The following is a 24,706-nucleotide window of genomic DNA, read 5'->3' as shown; positions in this document are numbered from 1 at the left end:
GGGGCAAACATCTATTTTACGGAACACACACATACATAAGCACGTATGTGTGTGTGTGTGTGTGTGTGTGCGTGCACGCACACACTCTGTGACTCAGTCCCTTTGTGACCCCATGAACTGTAGCCTGCCAGGCTCTCCTGTCCATGAGATTTTCCCAGCAAGAAAATGGAGGCTGCCATTTCCTCCTCCAGGTTATCTTCCCAACCCAGGGATCAAACCCATGTCTCCTGCATTAGCAGGCAGATTCTGTACCACTGAGCCATCTGGGAATCATAAGCATGTGTACAAATATGAAAATATTCACAAATACACGTACACTTGGAGAAGGAAATGGCAACCCACTCCAGTATTCTCACCTAGAGAATCCCATGGACAGAGGAGCCTGGCAGGTTACAGTCCATGGTTTTGCAAGAGTCGGACACGACTTAGTGACTAAACCACCAAACCAGACATACACTTCCATGTATCTATGTATTTGTGTACATATACACTCATCTAAAAACAGCCTAGAACACAGCGGGCAACTCCCAAACCACTACATCCAAACGAAGTAACTGAGCGTCCTAACATGACACTTGGGACTTTGTTAGAAAAATATGGGATTAAAAAAAAAAAGAAAAATATGGGAGAGAAAATACTCAAACATTAGGCCCAGAGTACCATATAGGCTACCAGAGAAGAACTTGAAACAATGACCAATACGGTTTCTAAACACAAGGACTGCTGGGAAAAAGGAACTTTGGATTCTAGAAGCTGGACGCAAGTCCTCAATCATTAGAATGAAAGCATAGCTAGAGACAGGTAAGCTGCAATTTGAACACAAGTCTAAGAGCTGGCACTGGGTTTTGTAGTGTAAGTAGGATAAAAGCAAGAACTTCTCAGTACTTGGCAGCCCATGGTCAGCAGTTGGCACCGTGTCCTAGAATCAGCTTGAAAGCTCAAGAGAGAATATTATTACCAATGACACTTTTTACTGAATTTGATATGAAATTTGGTAGTTAGGTTATAATCCTGACCATGCCTCAGAGACCTGATATAGAGCTCAAGTCTGTTTTACTATAATGCTTTAATTTCCTTTATCAGAAGTCTCTCTTTTCAGAAAATAACCAAAATCAAGAGACAGATTATGAGAAATTCTACAACTTCACACTCCATTTATAATTAGAAGCACTGAGGGATAAATTAAATGTTTGTAAATATTTTCTGAAAAATAAATTCAATGTAAAAAATCAAATATGATTGTTAGTAAAATACAAAATAAATTCTAGATTCTAAAACCTTAAAAACTGCTTGATAGTTGTAAAGAATGCTTTGAAAGTGAACCCTTACTGCAGTGAGTGCTAAAATCAGCCTCTTGGATCTTCTCTTGTTTCTACCACAGCCATCTCATTTCCTATTTCAGCTGTCGTTTTCTGAGCACCACTGTAAGCTCCAACGCCCCACAATACCTTGAGGATGGCAAGATCTTAGTAACTAGCACTGCTATTGATCTCTTACGGAGAAGACCAGCATTTCCTTTCTATACACACATTGACTTGGGCCTAGACTTCCAGGCTTTCAAGAATAAAAAAAACAGACTTTCCAGCTTGTTTATTATTGAGGCAGGAAAAATAAAAGACTTTTTGTTCCGAGTAAACAGTAATTGTAAGTATAATTAAATTGCTACTAAGAAATTTTGAGAGGGTAAAAAGGCACACCTCTCCCTTAAAATTGTACTTTCCTCTATTGTGTATTTCATTAACTTGAGTTTAATTTTATCTGCTATTCTTATTCTAAATTCCATTACCTCCATTTCAACATTAGCACAAAATAAATGAGTGTCTATTCTACTATTTCTTAATGAAGACATTTATAATCACTTGCGCAGCAAAAAAAAACCTGCAAAAGGAATTTGCATTGAATATATACTTTATCTAGTTCCTACCATAACTCCAGCAGATCATGCTCTTTACTTAATTCTTATAAATGATGTGTATAATTCATTAAAAAAATAGATCAATTTTATTCTTTAGGGGCCATTATTCAAGGCGGCTGCTGAATAGAGAATAAGCAAAAAAATGCCCACCTAACTTTACATTTACATTCACCATTCTGATTTTAATCATCAAATAAAAGGAAGAATTCAGTTTCAGTAATTGTCATTGGCGTTGCCTGAAGATACTGGTCAGATATTCTGCAGTTACATCTGAAATATAGTTTCCCTCACATGGGAAGTTTCAGAACTTCACAAAGGTTAGTTAAAGAAAATTTTGAAAATATACATCATAATAAGGAACAAAAAGTGACAAGGAAAAAAAGAATGAGTATAAGCACTGGTCTAAATCAAGATGAAGTAAAAAAGTTTTATAATACTAAAAATGCTTTCAACCAATGGTTCCTATCCTGAGGTCTAAGAACTACAGAAGCTTATGAATCACCTAAAGCCGTCTGTAAAGTTTTACGCTTATTTGTGAGCATATATGCCTTTTTCCTAAGGAAGAGGTACTAGGGCATTCATGTGAATTAGCCTTTCAATGGGATTTGTGACCTAAGAGATTAAGAATCACTATCTTTTACTGTTTCCTCATCTTTTACTTTGCCCAGTGTTAATACTATAACAGACAATTCAATTTAGTACTTTTCCTCTGGCTTCTCGAGATCATTTTAAATATTTAAAACAACCTAAAATTATCCTTTTAGTCACTGATAGAGCTATTAATTCTTAATATAAATTTCACAGTTTTAAAATTAATCCAACTCTGAAAAGATAATCCCTTTCTTTCCAGTATTTCTAGTATTAAACCGATCTTCTCTTATTCTTGATGGTCTAAGTTACTAGTTTGAGTTTTTTAGATAACAACCATCTAACAAAAAAACATAAATAATATGAGCTACCAAAACATACAGGTCAGTCTGTTTCATTTGACAAAAATATGTTAATCACACTAAATACTTTTAATTTGCACAATCTAAATTTCAATTTCTAATGAAGGCAAGTTAGATATCTTTTTGCATAATTCCAGAATAGCCTAAATGACACATATGACCACCTAATCCAGAAGAATGAAGCACATATTTTCTTTTTGACTGAAAATATAAATTAAAAAAAAATTCACACACTAGGTGAACAAGAAGGAAAAAAGCAAGATTGGAAAAAAAAGCAGAAATAGAAATAAATTACACTGTTAAAGTTTGTGAGGTTAAAAACAACCCTTCTGATCCAAAAAAAAAAAATTTTTTTTAAGATAACAACAAAATTATACTTCCAAATCTTTTTTGCATATATTGGAGTACAAATTGGAGTATTAAATCTGTCTTTGGTAGAAAATATTATAAAGTATTAAGGAGTGTGAAAAGTTTATAAATGGAGCTTTGTAGACAAAAGGATAGATTCACTGCATTTAGATAACACCTTCATCATCAACAGAGTAGTCACTTAAGAATAATAATTTTTCAGAAATACCTGTTGACAAAGATAGAGCCATGGTTGGTGAAATTCTGAACAAACTGTAAAAATATTGCCATTTTAAAATTAAAAAACAGCTGTCATGGAAGATTACTTCAACTGTCATTAAAATAACATAAAAATTCCTAAGAAATACACAGAAAAGAATAAAACAACAAATGAGAAACAGCTTGACATGTGAGGGGCATAGAGGGGAAGGGAAGAATTAGAATTTTATTGTGGAGAATTATAAAATTAACCTGTGAAACAATACAAAAACACAAATACTTACAGCTGGACACTTAACATTTCAAATATAAGCAATGTTGAAAATTTTATTTAGAAAATGAAATCAACTACTTTTGGATAAAAGCAATTTCACACAGCTGGAAATTAAGTAAATTTTAAAAAAAACCTTAAAGATTGCAAAGCATTTTCTTGGGCAGTGCTCAGACTGCAGATTTTCATGTATCACTTAACCTAGAAAGAACATAATTTAATTCTCTGACCACATCAAATAGGAAGAAACTAGATTAAAATTCTGCAAAAGAAAGGAATATTTCATTCATCTTCCCAATCTGTTTTGTACTACAAGTACTATGTCTTTTACCTTCCTTATTGGAATGTGAATTTTTGAAGACAGATTATACCTCCTACATCTTCGTATTCACCCATAACACCTAGCACAGTGTTAAGTCTAAGAAGATGCTTAGACTAACACTTAGAAGTAGAGGGAAGCCTGGCATGCTGCAGCCCATGGAGTCGCAAAGAGTCAGATGTGACTGAGTGACAGAACAACAAGCAAGAAGGTGCTAAGTAATTTTTGCAAAAATAAATTAGGTTACAAAAATAGTCAGGCACCCAGAGGTCATGAAGTTTAGAGACAGACCTTAAGAACTATTCTTAAGTCTATCAATGACCACAGCAAGTTCTGAAGAATACTGATCTCGCAGAAGTCATAGAAGAGATGCTCAAGGACTGCCCATCCCTTCCTCTCAAATATCAATAGAATTAAATTAGCTTTAGTCACTTCTGGTCTTTGTAGCCCAGAGCAGTGATAATTTATACTACTCAAATAAAACATGGGAGCTAATTCTAAAAATCTAAGGTGGTATGTGAATGGTTGAGGTCAATGAATGTGAATCCTTAAATATCTCTATTTGGGTGATCTCAAACACAATATATCTAGAACTGAATGCATTATTTCCCCAACCAGCTCCCTCAGCTGATTTTACTAATTTTGCTAATGGTAACATTCATTATTATTCTTCAAGATATTCCCACAATCAATCTCTTGAAATTATCTTTGATTTCCCCATTTCTTTGAACCATATATAAATAACAGTCACCAAGAACTACCGATTTTCTGTATAACATATTTTAAAACTACCAGTTCCTTTGTATTCTCATTGCCATCATCTTAAACCAGGCACATCTTTCATCTCTAGACTACCACTAAGGGATCCTAACCAGTGTCCCCATGGATGGATGATTCCAAACATCTCCATGAGAGATGTTTGGAATACTGGCTGCAATAGTTTATTCTGACTTTAGCTATGTAAAAATTTGTGAATACTTGGTTTTATGTTCCTACTGTCCATGTTTCACAGTTTTCCACCTTCACTGTTTGCTTGCACTGTTCTATCTACCTGGAATGCCCATATACTCTTTATCTAACTGTACTAAATTCAACAAACATTTAATGAGAGCCTACTGCATGGCATTTATGATACCAGAACGCACAGAATAGGAGGGCTGAAGGAAACACGTCATTACAACACAACACGCTAAGTGCTCTAATAAAGGAAGGAATAAAACAATATACAGATGACTAGTTCTGTTATAGATTCAGCATAAGTTAAATAGATAATGCTCCAGGAGAGAGTTCCAGGCAAAGAGAGTTACATGAAAAAAATTAGGGAGGGGTACAATGCATGCCACATTCAGGCAACAAGACAGCAGAAGTATTAAATAAATGGGAGAGAGGGAATGACTGAGAGAAGTGTTGGTAATAGTGTCCCCTTATACTCTGTCCCTTCCTCTTTGGTTGAAGACGTATCTTAGAAATCCAGAATTGACATTGTATTATTTCAGTCATCTTCATAATCAAAGGTGACCTGGGAAGTTCATGTGGCAACTCATACTCATGTGGGAAGTTCAATCATTTATTGGCATGACCCAATGATGACTGGTTATAGGCTCTTTTATCTCAAGATTCAACTTGGGTTCTTCAGTGGTTAAGACTTTACCTTCCAACACAAGGGTTGCGAGTTTGATCCCTGTTAAGAGCTAAGATCTCACATGCCTCATGGCCAAAAAATCAAAACATAAGACAAAAGCAATATTGTAACAAATTCAATAAAGACTTTTAAAAAAATTCAGCTTGACTCAGGCCTTCATTGTGATCATGGCTTTAATAAGAGGAACTAATAAAATCTGGAGGTAAAAAAAATTGTCATTAAATTTTGTGCACTAGAAGCAACACTAGATGTCTTTTACCCAGATGATCCATAGCTATTTTTGGCTCTTGGTCTCCTTTGAGAATGTGAAGCAAATTCCTGAATACATTTTCAGGGGTACATGGAAAGTGCCTGAAGTCCACAAACCAAGAGCCATAATCTTTAGAACTTTGGGGAGCCACATCTTCTATTTTTCTTTTAAGAGAAGCTTCAATTCTAGACTTGTGTGAGTTAGCTAAATATATATATATATAAACATTTATTGGTCATTCAAGAGATGTTTATAAGCCATGAGACAGGCTGGCTCTTCTTCTGCCTCAGTTATTGATGCACACCCTAGGTATCTCCTTAGATAAGGAAGTTGATGCTTCCTCATTGCACAACAATGCCCTGTGCAAGTTCAGCTCAGTCCAGTCGCTCAGTCATGTCCGACTCTTTGTGACCCCATGAACCACAGCACGCCAGGCCTCCCTGTCCATCACCAACTCCTGGAGTTTACCCAAACTCATGTCCACTGAGTCGATGACGCCATCCAATCATCTCATCCTCTGTCGTCCCCTTCTCCTCCTGCCTGCAATCTTTCCCAGCATCAGGGTCTTTTCAAATGAGTCAGCTCTTCGCATCAGGTGGCCAAAGTATTGGAGTTTCAGCTTCAACATCAGTCCTTCCAATGAACACCTTAGGTAGGAAGCATCACTACAAGCAAAGATAGTGGAGGTGATGGAATTCCAGTTGAGCTATTTCAAATCCTGAAAGATGATGCTGTGAAAGTGCTGCACTCAATATGCCAGCAAATTTGGAAAACTCAGCAGTGGCCACAGGACTGGAAAAGGTCAGTTTTCATTGCAATCCCAAAGAAGGGCAATGCCAAAGAATGCTCAAACTACCACACACTTGTACTCATCTCACACGCTAGTAAAGTAATGCTCAAAATTCTCCAAGCCAGGCTTCAGCAATACGTGAACTGTGAACTTCCAGATGTTCAAGCTGGTTTTAGAAAAGGCAGAGGAACCAGAGATCAAATTGCCCTGTGCAAGACACATAGCTAATCAGAGTCAGATATGAACTAGAACCCAGTCTTCTGACTCTCAGCCTATCCACCTCTATGTGAGGAAAGCAAAATATGGAAATGATATTTTTATGTTTATTAAATGTTAATGTTTATTAAATGCCCACTCAGTTATGTGCTAGGTTTTAACAGGTATCTCATTAACTTCTACACAACACTTTCAGACAGTAATTATGATTTCCATTTTTCAAATGAAGAAACTGAGGCTCAAAAGCTTTACTAATTCACACAAGATTCTACTCCATCCACGGAATTTTTCAGGCAAGGATACTGGAGTGGGTTGCCATTTCCTTCTCCAGGGGCTCTTCCCAACCCAGGGATCGAACCCCAGTCTCCCACACTGCTGGCAGACTCTTTACCGTCTGCGCCACCAGGGAAGCCCACACAAGATTACACAGCACTAGAGTAACAGAGAAAGGATTCAAAGCTGTATGTGACAATCACAAAACCGATATTCTGTACATGCTTCTCCTATTTGCTTACACTCTCAGCTGAGGTTCCAGCTGGAAAAAAGATAGTAGATAACATCGAAGGTGAAGAGCTTTGTTTTGCAGGAAATGAAGACCCACTAGATGACTTTTGAGTAAAGAATAACAAGATGAGAACTATGATTCTGGAAGATCATTGGAAAGCAGTTTGAATGGAGAAGCAATTGAAACGGTCTGAAAGCAAGAACAATTTGGAAGTTATTGCTAAAATTTTGTCACAAGATTGAAAAAGGAGAGAGCTGAACTATTTGCTGTGGGAAGCAGCAGATGCATGAGAAACGGAGGAAGAAGAGCTGGCAAATTATGAGCCTACGTAACAAGAAGATTGCTAATGTCATTTATAGAGAAATTTTTTAATCACTGAAGTGAAGAGGTGAAAAAACAAAAAATACATGTAGACCCCATTAGATAGGAAGGCTTCTAGGCAAGTTTTTTTTTTTTTTAATTCAACTTCAGAATTTAAATCATGATAAAACCATGAAGACAGGTTACCACAACAGCAAATTTCTAGTGAAAGGTTAATTCAAACAAATTTGTTAATTCAAGCAAATAATGTGAGTATCTAGATAAACGGAAGACACTTAAATTTATTCAGATTGGCTAAATATAATTTGAGTAGGCTGACGGAGAAAACTGCCATAGGTAAGAGGACTCTCCATAAACTTTGTTTTACTCAGTTTCTTAATACCTGAATGATATGAGGGAAAACAGAAGCTGTGGAAAAACTAGAAAATAAATTCAAGTTCTTTTTTTTTTTTAAAATTCAAGCTCTAAATGGCCCCATCTAAAAGGAACAATCAGAAGTACTTTCTATACATCGATTAAGTTAAAAATGATGACCAATATCCAAACACATTCCCACAGATGTGTTTGCATTTTTGTTCACTCTTAACACATAAATATAGTAGCAACCCAAGAAACTGGGCTAACACTTGCCACTATCGTTTTTTTCCTGTGAAATTATGTCCACACTTGAAGTCTCCAAAAAAGATCCAAGAAACATGAAAAGGGAGAACAGATTTCAGGAAAATACATATGGAGAATGAAAAGATAAAAGTTAAACACAACAGAGTAAAACAGATGACACTAATTATTTCTCTGCTGTTCTCACTTTCTATTTCCAACATTCTTTTGTTTCATGTGTTTCAAATTAAATGTGAGTGTAATTTTAATGCACCATAATCACCACCATCACCACCCCAACAAAAAATACTTAGAATGGCCAAGAAGCAATTTAATCTATTGAGATGCAATAAAAATAATTTACGGGAAACTTCAATGAAATAATCCATCATAGGCAAAAACTTCCTGTGTCGTTCAGTTCAAATGATAGTAAATTAATTATGCAGATGCTCACCAAAAGGAACCAATTCTAAACATTTATTCAGCACCCATGCCTGGTAAGGATCATGTGAGTGATGACAACAAGAAACAGGAGATGTTGCATATGGCCTCAAGCAGCCGAAGGAAGAGTCAAGAGAGGCCCTGGAGGCTCAGGCAGAGTCTCGGAGCAGCCCTGGGTTTTGGCAAAGTCACGGAGGCTGGCTTTACAGGCACAGGAACTGTATTTCCTTAAAGCTGAATGGGTTTTCCACAACTGATTCTAAGCAAACTTACAAGAAACTGACTTTATAATTTATTAATTTACAGTAAGAAATACATTTACAACAATAGCCCATATCATTCATTTCAGAGGACACTCTTTCCTAATTTTAGAATTGCAACTAGAGCAGATAAAGCCAGATATTCTTAAAAAATTCTTAATCAAACTGGGTAGCTGGTTGAGCTGCCTGTGTAGTCTTGATCTATTTCTGTTTCATAAACTATTTTGGCTATCCTAAATCAGAATACCTCTTCTGTTTTGCTTTTGAGAGATTTCTCTATGTTTAGGAAGATCAATTAATTCCTGAAGACCAAAAGATAATTCACTTGAGAATGTTACAGATTTACATATATAATCATTACTTCCAAAAAAGTTTGGTTCCCTTAAAGTGTGTAAAACAAAATCTTAATCCCCAAGATGAAATGTAGAACACTTGTTTATTGGTAAAGTACTTATAAGGTATCACTACTGATTCTTTTTTTTCCGGCAGATGGTTAATCTCACCTATATATGTAATAAACTTTAAAAAAAATTTAGCCTGAAATGATTCCTGCCTTGATTTTATCCCCAGATTCCCAGGGTATCTTTCTGTAATCTTCAGTGTATTGAATCAAGTACTGCATTTTCACAGAGGGAAAGAATAGTTACTGTTTTCTATTTTCTCAAGTTAAGTTATAAAGCCTATTAGTTGGGATAAGCCATATAAAAACAATGATGATAAATATAATATCAGAAATAACAGCTATCTAGTTCAGTACCATATTTCCAGAACTGCCTTCGATAACATTCTTTATAGATCTATGCTTCACTTCATTCTTTAAGAATGCCAGAAACTGTTCATCTATATGCCAGAAACTGTTCAATGTGCTAAGAACACAAAAACAAAAAAGGCAAATGCTGTACTTTTGTTTTTTAATCTAACTGAGACAGAGAAGTCAGTGGACAATGAAAACCACATGACATGTTAATATATGAAAAATACAGGTTGCTATAGGAGCATATACATTTCCAGAGGTTCTTGACAATCTATTTTTTTTCCTAAGGAAAGAAAGACCTAATTATATCATCACCATCACAATCATCATTACCACAACCCTCATCATTTATTAGCCACAATTTGTTGAATCCATGCTATATTCCCAGTTCTGTATCAGGAGCCAGATCACATCATCTTTCATCTTTACTACACCTTTGTAAGATAGGTAATTTTCCTTTGAAAAAGGAAAAAAAATGACAATAGCAATCAGCTTGACAGAGAGCAACTCATAGCTGGGCTGGCAGTGGCACAGACCACACGCTTCCCTATTAAACGTGAAAACATGTACAGTACCCCAAGAGCAGACCAAGTCTGCGACCAGGCCAAGTCCACGATCCTGAGCACGGACAGGAATGAAAACATCTGCAAACACAGCAGCTCCCACGGAAGCAGCCCCAGGGAGAGGCTCGCGTGCCGAGCAGCAGAGGCCATGTGCCGACAGGCAGCACCAGCCAGTCACCTCTGAGTGAGACCCTGTGGCGGCAAGCTCTTCAACTCCCATCAAGCCTTCAGCAACTGCAACGTCCTGACTGTGAAACCATGAGACCCTAAGCTCCATCCGCCAGTCCATCTGCTCCTGAATTGCTGACCCACAGAAACGGTGTGTGAGCGTGTTATCAGCAACAGATAACCTGTAACACTGTGTAATATTAATATAATTATGGGTCAATGAGTGTGCACTCTTCCAACTAAAAGAATTATAAGAGAGGTCTTACAATTATTGTGTTTCCCTTTAATTATTAGGCTACTTTGTTCTGCTTCTTTGAACATATTGATAATAGCCACCTAAATCCAACATCTGACCCCAATCAGGGTCAGCTCCCATTAACTTATTTTCCCCGCCTGGGGTCACACTTTTACTTCTCTGAACACAGCTACTTAGAGTGAGCACCAGGGCTCACGTGCAATCAGTGTTTTGAGCAGGACTCACATTTTCTCTGCACAGAGCAGTTTTTGGTTGAAAAGCAGCACTGTGGGTAACTTACTGCAGGGGATCTGTTTTATTTCCCTAAGGATTCGGACTGTACTAGGAGAAGTGAACTTGCCTGGCCCCACGCTGAAGTCTGTCTGCCCTTCCCCACGCAGCGGCCCGCGTCTCTGCGCAGCTGCCGATCGCAGCACCCTCTCCCCAGCATATCCCGGGCCTGCCCAGTTCAGCAGGCAGATGAAGACCTGGGTACACGTGACGGCCAGACTGGGGGTGGCGGGGGAGGGGGGAGGGAGTTTCAATCTCTCTGTGGTTAAGTTTGCTCCCAAGGCGACGCAGCCCAAGTTTCCAGTCATCCCACCAGCCCCGAATTCTGCCCTTTGATACAGGAATTCAAACAGGCTTTCGATTTTTGCTACCCAAGCTGTGTACACTTTGGGGAACACACTCTGTCAAAGTTGCAGCAAGCCTACACATCTCCCCGGGAGCTCTATCTTTCCAGGGGTCACCATCCCCCTAGCTTTGGCAGCGTTTTTGTGGGACTCTCTGGGTCGGTGTGTGGGTGGGCGTGTGCAGTCTGGTGATTCAGGTTTCCATTCATATCATAGATCTCAGTCCTTTGGTGGCCCTCCTTCCAGAAGGTGCTTCTTCAGTTCCCATCTGCTCTGATCTGAACTCTGTCATGACCATCTTGGGCTGGGAAGGATGTCATTTTCCATTGACACCCCGCAAGAAAGTCATGAATTCAACAGTTCTTCCCAATCAGTAGCAATCTCTCAAGACAAACTCTTCTCATATTTCTGTCCCTGTTTGGTCATCTTCTAGAGACTTCCAATAGTTGTCTTTAATAATCTAGTCAGTGTTTGTCATTGCTTTCTGCTGGAGAAACTGCCTGATCTCTTCAACTGGCCATTACCCGAAGTCCATCCTGGACTATTTTAATAGCCTTCCGGCTTGTCTTCCTGCTTCCACCCGCACCTCCTCCACACCGAAACTAGCTCCTAGAAAAGTACTGGCTCAGAGCAGGCACTAAGTAAATGTTCCCTGAATGAATGAATGAACAAACTTCCCTGAGATAACAGAGCTGGTAGAACTGGAATCTGTACCCTGTCTGACTAAATAGTCTAAAAATTTAACAGCTAAATTACACCCTACAGGGAGAGAATGTCCATCTTTTCACAATCTTTACACAAAAATTAATATTATTTTACAAACATACATTATAAAAATCATTTTTAATACTATAGGCAGCTGACCATTTGTAGAATTGACTATCTTACATAAAAAATTTAACATGGTAAGATACATTTCAAAAGTGAATATCCTGATCTAGAGTCTATATTGTTGAATAGACTTAAAACTCAACATTCAAAACATGAAGCTCACGACATCCAGTCCCATCAAATACATGGGCGAAAATGGAAACAGTGACAGACTTTATTTTTTGGGGCTCCAAAATCACAGCGGATGGTGACGGCAGCCATGAAATTAAAAGACGCTTGCTCCTTGGAAGGAAAACTATGACAAACCTAGATAATATATTAAAAAGCAGAGACATCACTTTGCCCACAAAGGTCCCTGAACAGTCAAGGCTATGGTCTTCCCAGTGATCATACACAGTTGTTAGAGCTGGACCCCAAAGAAGGCAGAGCACCAAAGAATTGATGCCTTCCAACTGTGGTGCTAGATAAGGCTCTTCAGGGTCCCTTGGAGCTCCTTGCAGTCCAAGGGACTCTCAAGAGTCTTCTCCAACACCACAGTTCATCAAAAGCATCAATTCTTTGGCGCTCAGCTTTCTTTATAGTCCAACTCTCACATCCATACATGACCACTGGAAAAACCAGAGCCTTGACTAGACGGACCTTTATTGGCAAAGTCATGTCTCTGTTCATCACGTTAGGTGATGACATCTCCTGCTGTGTTTTCACATGGAATCTGTAAGCACTGTTCCGCGTTTCCCTCCAATCAAAAGAAATACTGTTGAATTACTAAAGAAAGGTCCTAGCACTGTTTCTTGTTCTTTTTAAATTGTGGAAATACAAAAGCACCCGGGGAAGACTGGAGGTCCGACAGGCGAGTCCAGGCGCCACGGTACCACGAGGCGGGAAAGCGGCTGCGCTCCTCCCCACGCAGCGATCCGCCAGGGCCCGCTCCCCGCCCGCACAGGCGTCTACTCGACTTCCGCGACCCGGCACGCCACCGAGGGCCCGGGGTCTCTCCCCGCCTTCGGGCCCGCCCCGCCCACCCGCCATTCACCTGACATTCTCCCGGCTTCCTCTAGGGGGCACGCCTCTGACGCCGCCGCGGACGTCCTGAGCGCCGACAGCACCGTCTCTGGGGGCAAGTCAACCAGTTTCTCCCACACAGACTCCGTGTAGAAGTCCACCGTATGTGCATTAGAAATTGGCAGGGCTTCCCTCAAGAACCGCAGCAGCTTCTGCAACTTGGCACGTAACGAGGACAGGTCCTGGGTCACCGGGAGCTGGCCAGAAGCAGCCATGACGCCCCACCCTCCCGGACTGTAGGTGGCGCAAACGTGGCCGTGAGGCAAGGGCTCGGTGGGAATCAGGAAAGGCCGGATAAGTAGAACTCAGATGTGGATTTTTTTTGGTAGGCGGATGGATTGCTTCTGCCTGATGACGTATTTTGACTGAGTCCGTTGTGTCTTTCCTGCGCCTTGGTTGGTGTGCTATGGCGCCTGTGTGGCCGGCACGAAGGGGGCGGACAGGGAGTTTGGGGACGCGTGGAGGAGTTTCACCGGTTGAATTCAGAAATAAGAATGTGAAACGGAAAACGTGGCGACCTAATCATCTGCAAGCCTTCTCGGGGAGCGTTCGAGAAGGTATGTATGTAAGAAGGCAGCCTTTTACAAGTTCTCGGCCCTACGAAAACTTCGGATACGCCATCCTCCCAAGCTGGGAAGGATTTAGGAACCAGACCCAGCCCTACTTGCAGCCAGGAAATCTGTTCGCTGAAGCCGTGGGGTTTTCAGAGCTCTGGATGAGAAAGCGAGGAAGTGTTTGTTGCTCACTCTAAATCTTTAAACATTTTTCTCGGCTTAACGCTCATTTTTTAAATATCAGAACTCTTTCCTTTACATTTTCCCCATGAAACCTGCGTGTATTACAGTAAAGACTAGAAGGCAAGCCAGAAATTTACCGATTCGCACCCTTACTAATTAAAAATATCACAGAACCGTTTATTTTTCTCTTGCTATCTTTATTACTTTGCTTTAGTTTGTATTTTTCGTCTCATCTTGCCGTCATTAAGTACCCTTAAATCCCATATGGAATACATAAATATTAAGTACAGTTTTCTGATAATCGCTGTTGAGAAAGTCATACAGTACCATCTAACCTGGTTAATGTTGAATTACTTTTAAAAAAATCAATCATAGGGTAGTTTTCTAATGTAAAATAATAGATGTGAAGTGAAATGAAAGTCTCTCAGTCATCTCTGACTCTGCGACCCCATGGACTGTAGCCTGCCAGGCTCTTCTGTCCATGGAATTCTCCAGTTCAGAATACTGGAGTGGGTAGTTAACTCAATTGTGTCTGACTTTTTTCGACCTCATGGACTGCAGCACGCCAGGCTTCTAGGTCCTTCTCCCCGAGCTTGCTCAAACTTGGTGATGCCATCCTGCCATCTTGTTCTCTGTCGTCCCCTTTTTAATGGTTCCCAGCATCAGGGTCTTTTCTATGAGTCAACTCTTCACAGCAGATGGCCAGAGTATTGGAGCTTCAGCTTCAGTGTCAGTCCTTCCAATGAATATTCAGGGTTCTGTTCCTTTAGAGTTGACTGGTTTGATATCCTTGCCATCCAGAGGATGCTGAAGAGTCTTCTCCAACACCATAGGTGTTCAAAAGCATCAGTTCTTCAACCGCAGCCTTCTTTATGGTCCAACTCTCACATCCGTACATGACTACTGGAAAAACGATAGCTTTCACTAAATGGACCTTTGTCCGCAAAGTAATGTCTCTGCTTTTTAATATGTCATGGCTTTTCTTGTCATAGCTTTGCTTCCAAGGAGTAAGCGTCTTTTAATTCCCTTTCAGGTTCATGGCTGCAGTCACTATCTGCAGTGATTTTGGAGCCCAAGAAAATAAAGTCTGTCACTGTTTTCCATTGTTCCCCATCTATTTGCCATGAAGTGATGGGGCCAGATGCCATGATCTTAGTTTTTTGAATGTTACCTCTTCAGCCAGGCTTTTCACTCTCCTCTTTTCCCTTCATCAAGAGGTTCTGTAGTTCCTCTTTGCTTTTTGCCCTAAGGGTGATGTCATCTGCATATCTGAGATTATTGATATTTCTCCTGGCAATCTGATTCCAGCTTGTGCTTCCTCCAGCCCAGCATTTCATGTGATGTATTCTGCATATAAGTTAAATAAGCAGGGTGACGATGTACATAATTGACATACTTCTTTCCCAATTTGGAAACAGTCCATTGTTCCATGTCCAGTTCTAACTTGCTTCTTGACCTGCGTACAGGTTTGTCAGGAGGCAGGTAAGGTGGTCTGGTATTCCCATCTTTTGAAGAATTTTCCAGTTGTGATCCACACAGTCAAAGGCTTTAGCGTTGTCAATGAAGCAGAAGTAGATGTTTTTCTGGAATTATCTTCTTCTCTGATCCAGTTGATGTTGGCAGTTTGATCTGTGGTTCCTCTGCCTTTTCTGAGTCCAACTTGAACATCTAGGAGTTCTCAATTCAGATACTGTCGAATAGAAGTGAGGGTTCCCCTCCCCCACTTCGGTATTTATTGAAGACCTAGATTAAGTGTTTAGATGAACTAATGCATCTGTTTAATTTATGAGTACAATAAATTGGAGTTGTGCAACACTCTAGTTATTTTTCCTTCTTTGAGAGTCTCATTTGAGTTATTCTCAACTTCTGTTCGTCTTTTTGTAAAGGACCAAGATACTATTTATTCCAGTAGCTTCAACTTCTTTTCTTGAAATAACATTTTAAAGCAAAACATAATGAAATCTAGCATCTGAACATGATGGTGTAAAAAGTTTTCTGTTTTAAATTAGCAACTACATTTTTCATGCAATGTTTTCTTAGAAAGTAATTCAAGACTGATGTATTCTTCAACAGGGCAAGGCTTCGCATTTCGAAGAAAACTCAAGATTCAGCAAACTTATAAGAAATTACTCCGGAGGGAAAAGAAGTCTCAAACACCAAGTGACTCCCCCTTCACAGATTGGTATCCTGATCATCTGAAACATCTTTATTTAGCTGAAGAGGAAAGACTCAGGAAGCAGCTTAGAAAAGCTGAGCAGCCTCTGTCAGAAGAACAAGTTGATCAGCCTTTGCCAGAAGACCAAGGTAGCAATGACCAGGCTTTGTCTGAAGAACACTGTAGCATTGAGCAGCCTCAGCCAGAAGAACAGTGTAGCGTAAGAATAAAGTAGGTATTACAATCTTTTGAAATTCTTTATTGTGGATGTAAGTAGCATTTTATGAAAGAGATTAGAGAACAGTTTCTATAGTAATGGGAATTTGCCTTAGGGCATTTCAGAAGTCACAGGTGATTATGTGAAAGTATTTTCATGGAGGCTTTTTTGTTAATTTAAATGATTGAGTTATGTTGGGTAAGCTTAATAAACAAAGTAATGGAATGAAATTAAGAGATCTGGGTTTTAGATTTAAGCCTCTCAAGTACATTTATTTGGACCATGGTTAACACTTGCTATTTTGAGAGGCATTATAGTGTAGTGCATCATAGACTCTGGAGTTGGCTTTAATATGTTGGTGTCCAGTGTCCTCTTCTTTAAAATGGGAATAATAAGAGTAAGTATGTGATTTACAGCTACCATGTTGCACACCCTAGGATGGATTATTTATAGACTATGATATCCCTGACCTATCTCATGATGTTGTGATGATTAAATGACTTCATTTATATATGGTCCTTAAAAAGGCATTTGGTACATGGGAAGTGGTATATGACTGTTAATTGCTCCTAATACTACTACTACAATTGTTAATTTGGATTTTTTTCCCCCAGAGAATATAGACTTGATTGCAATTAAACAAATGAAATGGAACAGAGACAAGTTGGTCAGAAAACTTTGGGATTAAAGTTCATGTACACCCATAAAGTCCTTCATAACATCCTTCAATTTAATGCCTTTGCAGTCAGTCATTTCCACCATTCATATGCTGGTTTACTCTTTTAAACATTTTAGGACCTTTCAGAACTTTCTGTATTTTCCCTGGTTGAACTATTTCTCCAAGACTCTATATTTATCACCTTCTATATCTTGAAAAGGGCTTCCCTGGTAGCTCAGACGGTAAAGCGTCTGCCTACAATGCGGGAGACCCGGGTTCAATCCCTGGGTCGGGAAGATCCCCTGGAGAAGGAAATGGCAACCCACTCCAGTACTCTTGCCTGGACTGAGGATCCTGGTAGGCTACAGTCCATGGGGTCCCAAAGAGTTGGACACGACTGAGCAACTTCACTCACTCACTCATATCTTGAAAGGTATAACACAAATTGTAATGTTATCTGGACGTCTTAGTAGCAAGATTTAATGTCTTTCTTTCAATGTCTCTCCCCCTGCTTTAAGTTGAATTAGTGAAATTTGACTAATAAGTACTGTATTTGATGTAATTTTGTCATAATTTTGGTTATATTATTTTTAATACTTATTATTTGTTTTCATTTATCTTGCGAAGCTCCATTAATATTCCAAAGAAAAATAAAAAGAAAACATCAAATCAAAAAGCGCAGGAAGAATATGAGCAGATACAAGCCAAGCGAGCTGCTAAGAAACAAGTAAGATCCATTTTAAAATATTTAGATTCATTTTTCTTTATCCTAAGTGTGTATGTAAGCTTAGCTTCTAAATATGGGGCCCATAGTATGCCCATCTGTAAATATTCACTGGGTAAATGAATAATCTGAGAGGAGCTAGAGAATTTCAACATTCTGATTCCTCCATTGTTTATATTACCCTTGAGAGGTGATAGTAATAGTCATTTTTTAACAATTGCCTCAAGAGATTATACATAATAAAATTTGAGAACTACTAAAATATATAGATTTTTATAAATTTACATGAAAGCAAGTAGAAGTCAGAGGGAGGGATTAGAATAAAATAATATTTTAAAGAGTTTTTCTTGCTCATTAAAAACCCTACTAGATTAACATAGCAGTAAGTTACCATGCTTTGTTTTCATTCATAAACCCACAATTATAATAGCTTTTTTAAAATGAGTAGAACAAAGCCATGTGCAGCTTCAGCAAAATTGTTTATCTGTGGTTAATTCATATTTCTTACATTAAAGCTCTATTAATCTGTCACATTAAAAAGGTTAGCACGTCAGTCAAAAAGACCCCAAAGTTGGTGCTGACATATAATTTCTTGTATGTGTTAGTTTTACAGATTGTGTAATTAAGAAGTCTGGAAGTTTATGTAAAATTTATTTGATTATTTTTAAACTGATGGCAGGCTAGAGTGAAGTAGGAATATTCCTCCATGGGAAAACTAAATCTCTGTTTCATAGACTGTTACAGTATACTTTGCTTTTTAAACCAACCTTCTGATACTGCCATCTTTATAAATAGTATATCAGATGAAATAAGAGCCATTATACTGTAAAACATACAACATTAAAAAAATTGTTATATATTAAAATATAGTATATTGATATATATAATTATGTAATGTATGTGAAAGCACTTTGTTAATTATGTCATCATACAAATGTAAGGCTGTCATGTGGAAGCTATATGTATTACAGGGGAAGTTGAAAAACAGTGCACATATTGTATTATTTCAAGAACTTATATATAAGAATGTAGTATTAAGTAGTACTTTTCAGATCTATATAACTTTGAGTTTTTTTTCTTTAAGTGCAAATGAATTTAAGTCTTGATCTTAGCAAATCAGATGAACATGGTAATTCTTAAATAATCAAACTCATAATATCTAGCACAATATTTTACATATATACAGTGTACAGTCAGTAAGTACTTCTTGAATTGAAATACTTCTTGAATTATATCTGTCAGATGGCAAATTTAAAAGAATACCAGATATTCTAGAAATGATTTCAGTAAAGTCACTTCTGACTCTTTAGTGGATCTAATTAAATGATGAAATTATTAAATCTGCCTTCTCTCTTTGTGCTTTGATTTTATTCATATGCAAAATTAAAACTGTTAAATAATTTTGCATTATGCTATGGTGTAGTACATATGATCGTGTAAAGGTAGAGAGTACACTCCTGTGATTACTAGTGGCATTTCACATTTTGAAAAATTAGGACAGACCTTGAAGTGTTTGTATGGTGATAGCTATCTCAACAGAATTGTGAACAATATCTACTGTTTGTCACTAATGAAAATTACATACATTAATAATTTCAGGAATTTGAGAGGAGAAAACAAGAGAGAGAAGAAGCTCAAAGGCTCTACAAGAAGAAGAAAATGGAAGTGTTCAAAATACTGAGCAAAAAGACTAAAAAGGGCCAACCAAACTTGAATTTACAAATGGAGTATCTTCTAAAAAAAATACAAGAAAAAAATTAAGTCAGTTGTTGCCTGACTAATCAACTGTTAAATTATATGCTTGCTATTGAGTTCTTTTGTATATGGAGTGTCCCTCCTAACATGTAACTAAATTTGTCAACATAAACTAAATGGCTAAGCTATACTAAATATAAGATGTCCAAATATTTTTGTTTTTATAAAAGAAAATTTTCTATATATGCTCTACATTATATATGATTTGATTTGATTTTTATTTATTTGCCACTGTAGGAAGGTTGTCCTTAAGAACTGAAAGAACCTGCTATTTGTACGACTAGTTCAAGCATGTAATAATTTTGTACCGTATGAAATTCAGATGAAATAAAGTTTTGAAAGTAAGGGAGAAAAGCTTGCAACAGATCATTTCAATAAATGTTTAAGTTTAGCAGTGAACTGGTACGGTTTTAAAATTCTATAATTATGGAATCCTGAAGGAGGCAGAGACCCCCCCTTGAACTTTGTTTTATCTTCAGTACATTTTATAGGGCTTTGATCCTATACACCATATTTTATATATATATATATATATATATATATATGTATATTCTATACACCATATTATATTCTATGCACCATATTATAGTGTGGTCTTCATAAAGCACAGTTTGATATTTATAATCATTCCCTTAAGTGGAAGTAATGAATTGGCCCAAAAAGTTTCTTTGGGCTTTCCTATAACTTACAGAAAAACCAGAATGAACTTTTTTGCCAACTCACTGCATAGTATAGTATTTTTTGAAGGGTGATGGCAACCTAGCAGTGTCAGAGCAGGTCTTAAGTTTTCCAGATCCTATGGGACCATATCATGTAAGAACACGTTACAGGACCTACCAGTGCTGTGTCTGTTGGTACCTTTGTGAACCAAGGGAAAGTACTTCAGTGCTGCGTCTCCTGTTTCCTTGAAATCACTGCAAAATCAGATAGGCTTCGTTATCAACATTATAAACAAAAGAACTGCAATAATCGTAAAACATTGTGTAGTAAATGTTATCCTTTATAAGTGGTAACAAGTGCACCTCAATGTTGCTTTAAGGTTTTGGTAACTCTACTGATGATTCTGCATTTAAAAGTGCAATAGGAGATGCTGAGGAAACATGGCTTACTAAAGAGGAATTCTTTATTACAGAGAAGAACAGTGCTTAGTAATTTGCAGCACATTATATTATATGGGCTTTCCTGGTGGCTCAGATGGTAAATTGCAGGAGACCTGGGTTTGAGGAGACTGCAATGCAGGAGACTGGGATTCGATCCCTGGGTCGGAAGGATCCCCTGGAGAAGGGAATGGGCTATCCACTCCAGTATTCTTGCCTGGAGAGTTCCATGGACAGAGGAGCCTGGCAAGTCCATGGGGTTGCAAAGAGACAGACACGACTGAGCGACTAACATTTTCATATATATATTGCATTTAAAATGAACAACTCAGCCTAAATTTGACATCAGTAAAGACAATAGACTGTGAAGCAGTGTAAAATAGGTAATTGCTTAATACTGATTTCACATGTGTTTTACTTCTAGACGTCAGGACAAAACGTTAGAGATCTGGTCTTTTTGCAAGATGAGTAAAAATTAGTTAAGTTCATTTTAACTTTTTGTTCACTAGCTGCTATATATTCAAGTTCCTCCAAGGAACCCAATGGCAGTAAGTGTCAAATAACATCAGAGAACGAGAAGCAATCAGTGGCTATGGGGTTCAAGACAAAAGATGCAGACGTGACTGCACCGGAGAAGTACCTGCAGAGCTGCTTAAGATGCACATTCAAGAGCCCTATCCCGAGACGGGTCGCCTTGAAGGGCTCAATAATAGATGCTCTAACAAGCAACCTGGTGATTCTGCTGTGGTTTGTCCTCTGAGCCCTGGACCAGGGTCTTGGTCTTCGAGAGATGGTTCATCTGGTTGAAGAGATCAGAAGTTTCACGAATAAGATGGCCTGTGAGAAAAGCCTTCGGGATTGAGAAGAGATTTAAGGGTGATGACAGCATGAGGAAAATTATAAAGGGAAGAAAACAGGATATATTTAAAAGCTAAATAAAGTCTTAAAAATAGTTATGATGTATATTATTACTGATGGGGTTAACACTTCTATCCAAGACTGATGTGTCCTTGCTCATGATGGGGGCACCCATAGCCTAACACGCCTTACTGTGGCCGCCTTACTGTCCTTACTGTACTTCCCGGGGAGGAAGGTAATGACATGTATATGGTCAGTTTGGGAGAGGACCTGGCCTGCCTGCATTTCCCTGGTGGTTCAGGCAGTAAAGAAGCTGCCTGCAGTGCAGGGGATGCGGGCTCAATCCCTGGATTGGAAAGATCTGGAGAAGGGAATGGCTACCCACACCAGCATGCTTGCCTGCAGAATTTTCATGGACTGAGAAGCCTGGTGGGCTACAGTCCATGAGGTCGCAAATAGTTGGACAAGACTGAGTGAAGAACACTTTCACTGGCCTGCCTACAGGGAGCTGGTACCCTTAATTACTATTTTTATACTGAAAACGGTAAAGAACAGGCCATGTTGATAAAGGAGAGAATGAGGTTGGAGGCAGAGCAGGGAAGAGGCCTGTGTTTGGGGGAATGTAATATCTGAAGCTCCATTTGGTGCGGCACGGGTCAGTACCGTAAGAAATAGAGCAGGAATGAAATGTGAGGGAACGTGATACATAAGTGGAGATGCTTTGGGTGGCCGGACCATCTGCGTTCAGACCTCAATATGTGTGTAAGGAGTTTTGATCTTGGTAGTTTATAGAGGCTTGTATGGAACCATTAATTTGATTTTTATAAATGTATAGTAGGCTTCTTACTGCTATGGCTTTAGCAAGGGGCTTTAAGCCCTGAGGCTTGTGGGATTTTTTGAGCTCAAGTTTAGGGTAACTCTGTCCACTTAAAACTGGTGGTTTCTAGAGGCAGGGTGTGATAACCGGGCCTTAAGCAGCAAAGTGCAGGCCTCAGCAAAGGAGCAGGGAGGGGAGGGGAATGAAGGAGACACAGGCTTCACTGAAGGCGCAAGATGTGGCCGTGGGGCTCGCCCAAATGCTGGCCTGGATGGCCCGGCTGATGCCGGCGAAGACGGGATCTATTGAGCTACTCTGACTGCACTGTCATTAACAAGGGCACTGGCGTGTGCAGGCAGCCTCGGGGTGCAAACTGCAGCAGTCTGACCTTGAACTATATTTAAATTCATGGGTAAGCATCAGGGGCCTCATCAGAGGCTGAAGAGCTACCAGAATGCAACTTTCATCTGAGGCAAGAATGTGATGGCAGAAAAAATCCAGATGTGCTAAACATGGCTGACTGTATCAGCATCCGCCGCTTTTAAACTTTCGCTGAGGCAGAGAACTTGCATACTGCACAGAGGTCTTGGGAGGTTCCTGGTTTAAATTGTTCATGCCAGTCATAAAATTCAGTGTGAAAGAGCAAAATTTGAATATAAAGATATTTGATTATACGAGATGGGAGAGATCAGGACTGCAAAAGAGACCTGGTGATTGGGACTGCTCCACAGCGAATCTCTACTCTGGAAGACAGCATCAGTGTTTGAAATGCCAGAATGAAGATAAAGTGTGCCATGCTAAATGCATGGTGATGAATCTAGCTTCTTGATGCAAAATTTCTTCCAGTTTAGTTGACGTGTGCAGGGCATGGGCCCCTGACAGTTGGCATAAACTGGCCAGCATTCTGATGAGACTAAAGCCATCCCAGTTACCCTCCTTCCTACATACCAATGATTTTTCCAATGGAGTCTCTGCTATAAATTGACAGTAACAACTACTGGGTTCTAGGAACATAATTTTTGTCCATGATAACCACTGTATGAATTTGATGAGCGTGAAGCAAGTGTTACAAATACTTTGGATGTTCTGTTAAATCTTTGGACCTTCTGAAAATTGAGAAACACCGCAGACTTGATGCTGAACTAATTTAACCTTTGAGGTGCCAAATGGGCTACATCCATTTCCAAGGAAAACACACAGGCTGCCATTGATGTAGGAATCTGTCTAGGCATTAACTTTTCTGGCTGTGAATGAACAAAATAAGAAACTGGGAGGAATTTTAATTTTGTTGGATTTTTACCTTATAAGGGCAAGAGAAATGGATTTGGGGGTTTGAATTTTTTTGCCTTTGGATGTTTAACTTGTAAGGTAATTTAATATATAGACTTTATTTTCTCCCTAGGAGTTTGAAAGGGAAAATATTTATACTAAAACATGGGAAACATCAGTATTTTACTGGCAGTTTAATATTGGGCTGTCTTTAAGTGTGTGGATAATTGCCATTGAGAACACTCAATTGAGTCACCCATGGAGCTGAGAACTTTACATCAGAAATGCATACTTCATGGGCTTAGTGACCCTGGGTTTACAAACAGATATATTGAGGTATAATCGATTGAATACATTTAAAATGTATTATTTGGTGAGTTTGGCACATGTATACACTCAAGAAACCATCAGCATAATCACAAATCCGTCACTGCTATCTCCAAATTTTCCTCATGGCCCTTTTTCATCAGTTCTACCAGGGGCTCCCCAGACAGGTCCCTGGCAGCCACTGATCTGTTCTGTGTTAGTCCAACTGTTTGTGACCCCATGGACTGTAGCCCGTCAGGCTCCTCTTGTCCACGGGATTCTCCAGGCAAGAATACTAGAGTGGGTTGCCATTTTCTTCTCCAGTGGATCTCCCTGACCCAGGGATCAAACCTGGGTCTCCTGCATTGGGAGACAGATTTCTAAACAGTCTGAGCCACCAGGGTTACTATATATAATTAGCAGTTTCAAAAATGTTATAAAATTGGAATTATATACTGTATACTCTTTTCTGTGTGGCTTCTTTTAGACAAATTTTAGATTCATCCATGTTGTTGCATTTATCAATATTTCCTTTTTTATTGCTGAATACCCTATGGGATGGATGTGTCAGCATTTGTTTATCCATTTAGCTGTTGATTGACATTTGGGTTGTTCCTAGTTCGGGGCTCCCAAGAATAAAGTTACTATGAATGTTTCTGTATAGGTGTTTGTGTGGACATACACTTTCAGTTCTCTGAATGGGTAAATGCCTAGGAGGGAAATGGTTCAGTCACATGGTAAGTATATAACGTTTTAGGAAATGTGACATCTCTAAAGAGATTAGGTACTAGAAAAGGGGCTACCTGCTGAAAGTGAGAAAG

The 24,706-nt window shown here is 38.9% G+C and overlaps 2 protein-coding genes across 4 annotated transcripts in view; one reads left to right on the top strand and one right to left on the bottom strand.

Moving 5' to 3' along the window:
• Window positions 1-13,550, bottom strand: part of METTL25 (methyltransferase like 25) — a 128,561-nt gene extending 115,011 nt beyond the window's left edge. For all 3 annotated transcript variants that reach the window (XR_010663043.1, XM_065934161.1, XM_065934160.1), the window contains exon 1: window positions 13,264-13,550. Coding sequence is in view for 2 of the 3 variants with exons in the window: in XM_065934161.1 (XP_065790233.1) it covers window positions 13,264-13,507 (244 nt within the window). In the remaining variant the exon portion in view is untranslated. The remainder of the gene's footprint in view (window positions 1-13,263) is intronic.
• Window positions 13,429-19,892, top strand: CCDC59 (coiled-coil domain containing 59). The gene is made up of 4 exons (XM_065934162.1): window positions 13,429-13,849; window positions 16,103-16,415; window positions 17,687-17,786; window positions 19,383-19,892. The coding sequence occupies exons 1-4, from the start codon at window positions 13,699-13,701 to the stop codon at window positions 19,542-19,544; spliced, it is 726 nt and encodes a 241-aa protein (XP_065790234.1). The 5' UTR covers window positions 13,429-13,698; the 3' UTR covers window positions 19,545-19,892.
• The last annotated feature ends 4,814 nt before the right edge of the window (window positions 19,893-24,706 follow it).

Source organism: Muntiacus reevesi, chromosome 4 (assembly GCF_963930625.1).
Source record: "Muntiacus reevesi chromosome 4, mMunRee1.1, whole genome shotgun sequence".
In the NCBI taxonomy this organism is placed as follows: Eukaryota; Metazoa; Chordata; class Mammalia; order Artiodactyla; family Cervidae; genus Muntiacus; species Muntiacus reevesi.
This window is presented reverse-complemented; position numbering and strand designations above follow the sequence as displayed.

Excerpts from the sequence above, each read along its gene's own strand:
- CCDC59 (XM_065934162.1), top strand. The coding sequence starts at position 13,699 with ATGGCGCCTGTGTGGCCGGCACGAAGGGGGCGGACAGGGAGTTTGGGG. Across the intron at positions 13,850-16,102 it reads CTCGGGGAGCGTTCGAGAAG|GGCAAGGCTTCGCATTTCGA; the intron begins GTATGTATGTAA and ends ATTCTTCAACAG. Across the intron at positions 16,416-17,686 it reads CAGTGTAGCGTAAGAATAAA|CTCCATTAATATTCCAAAGA; the intron begins GTAGGTATTACA and ends TATCTTGCGAAG.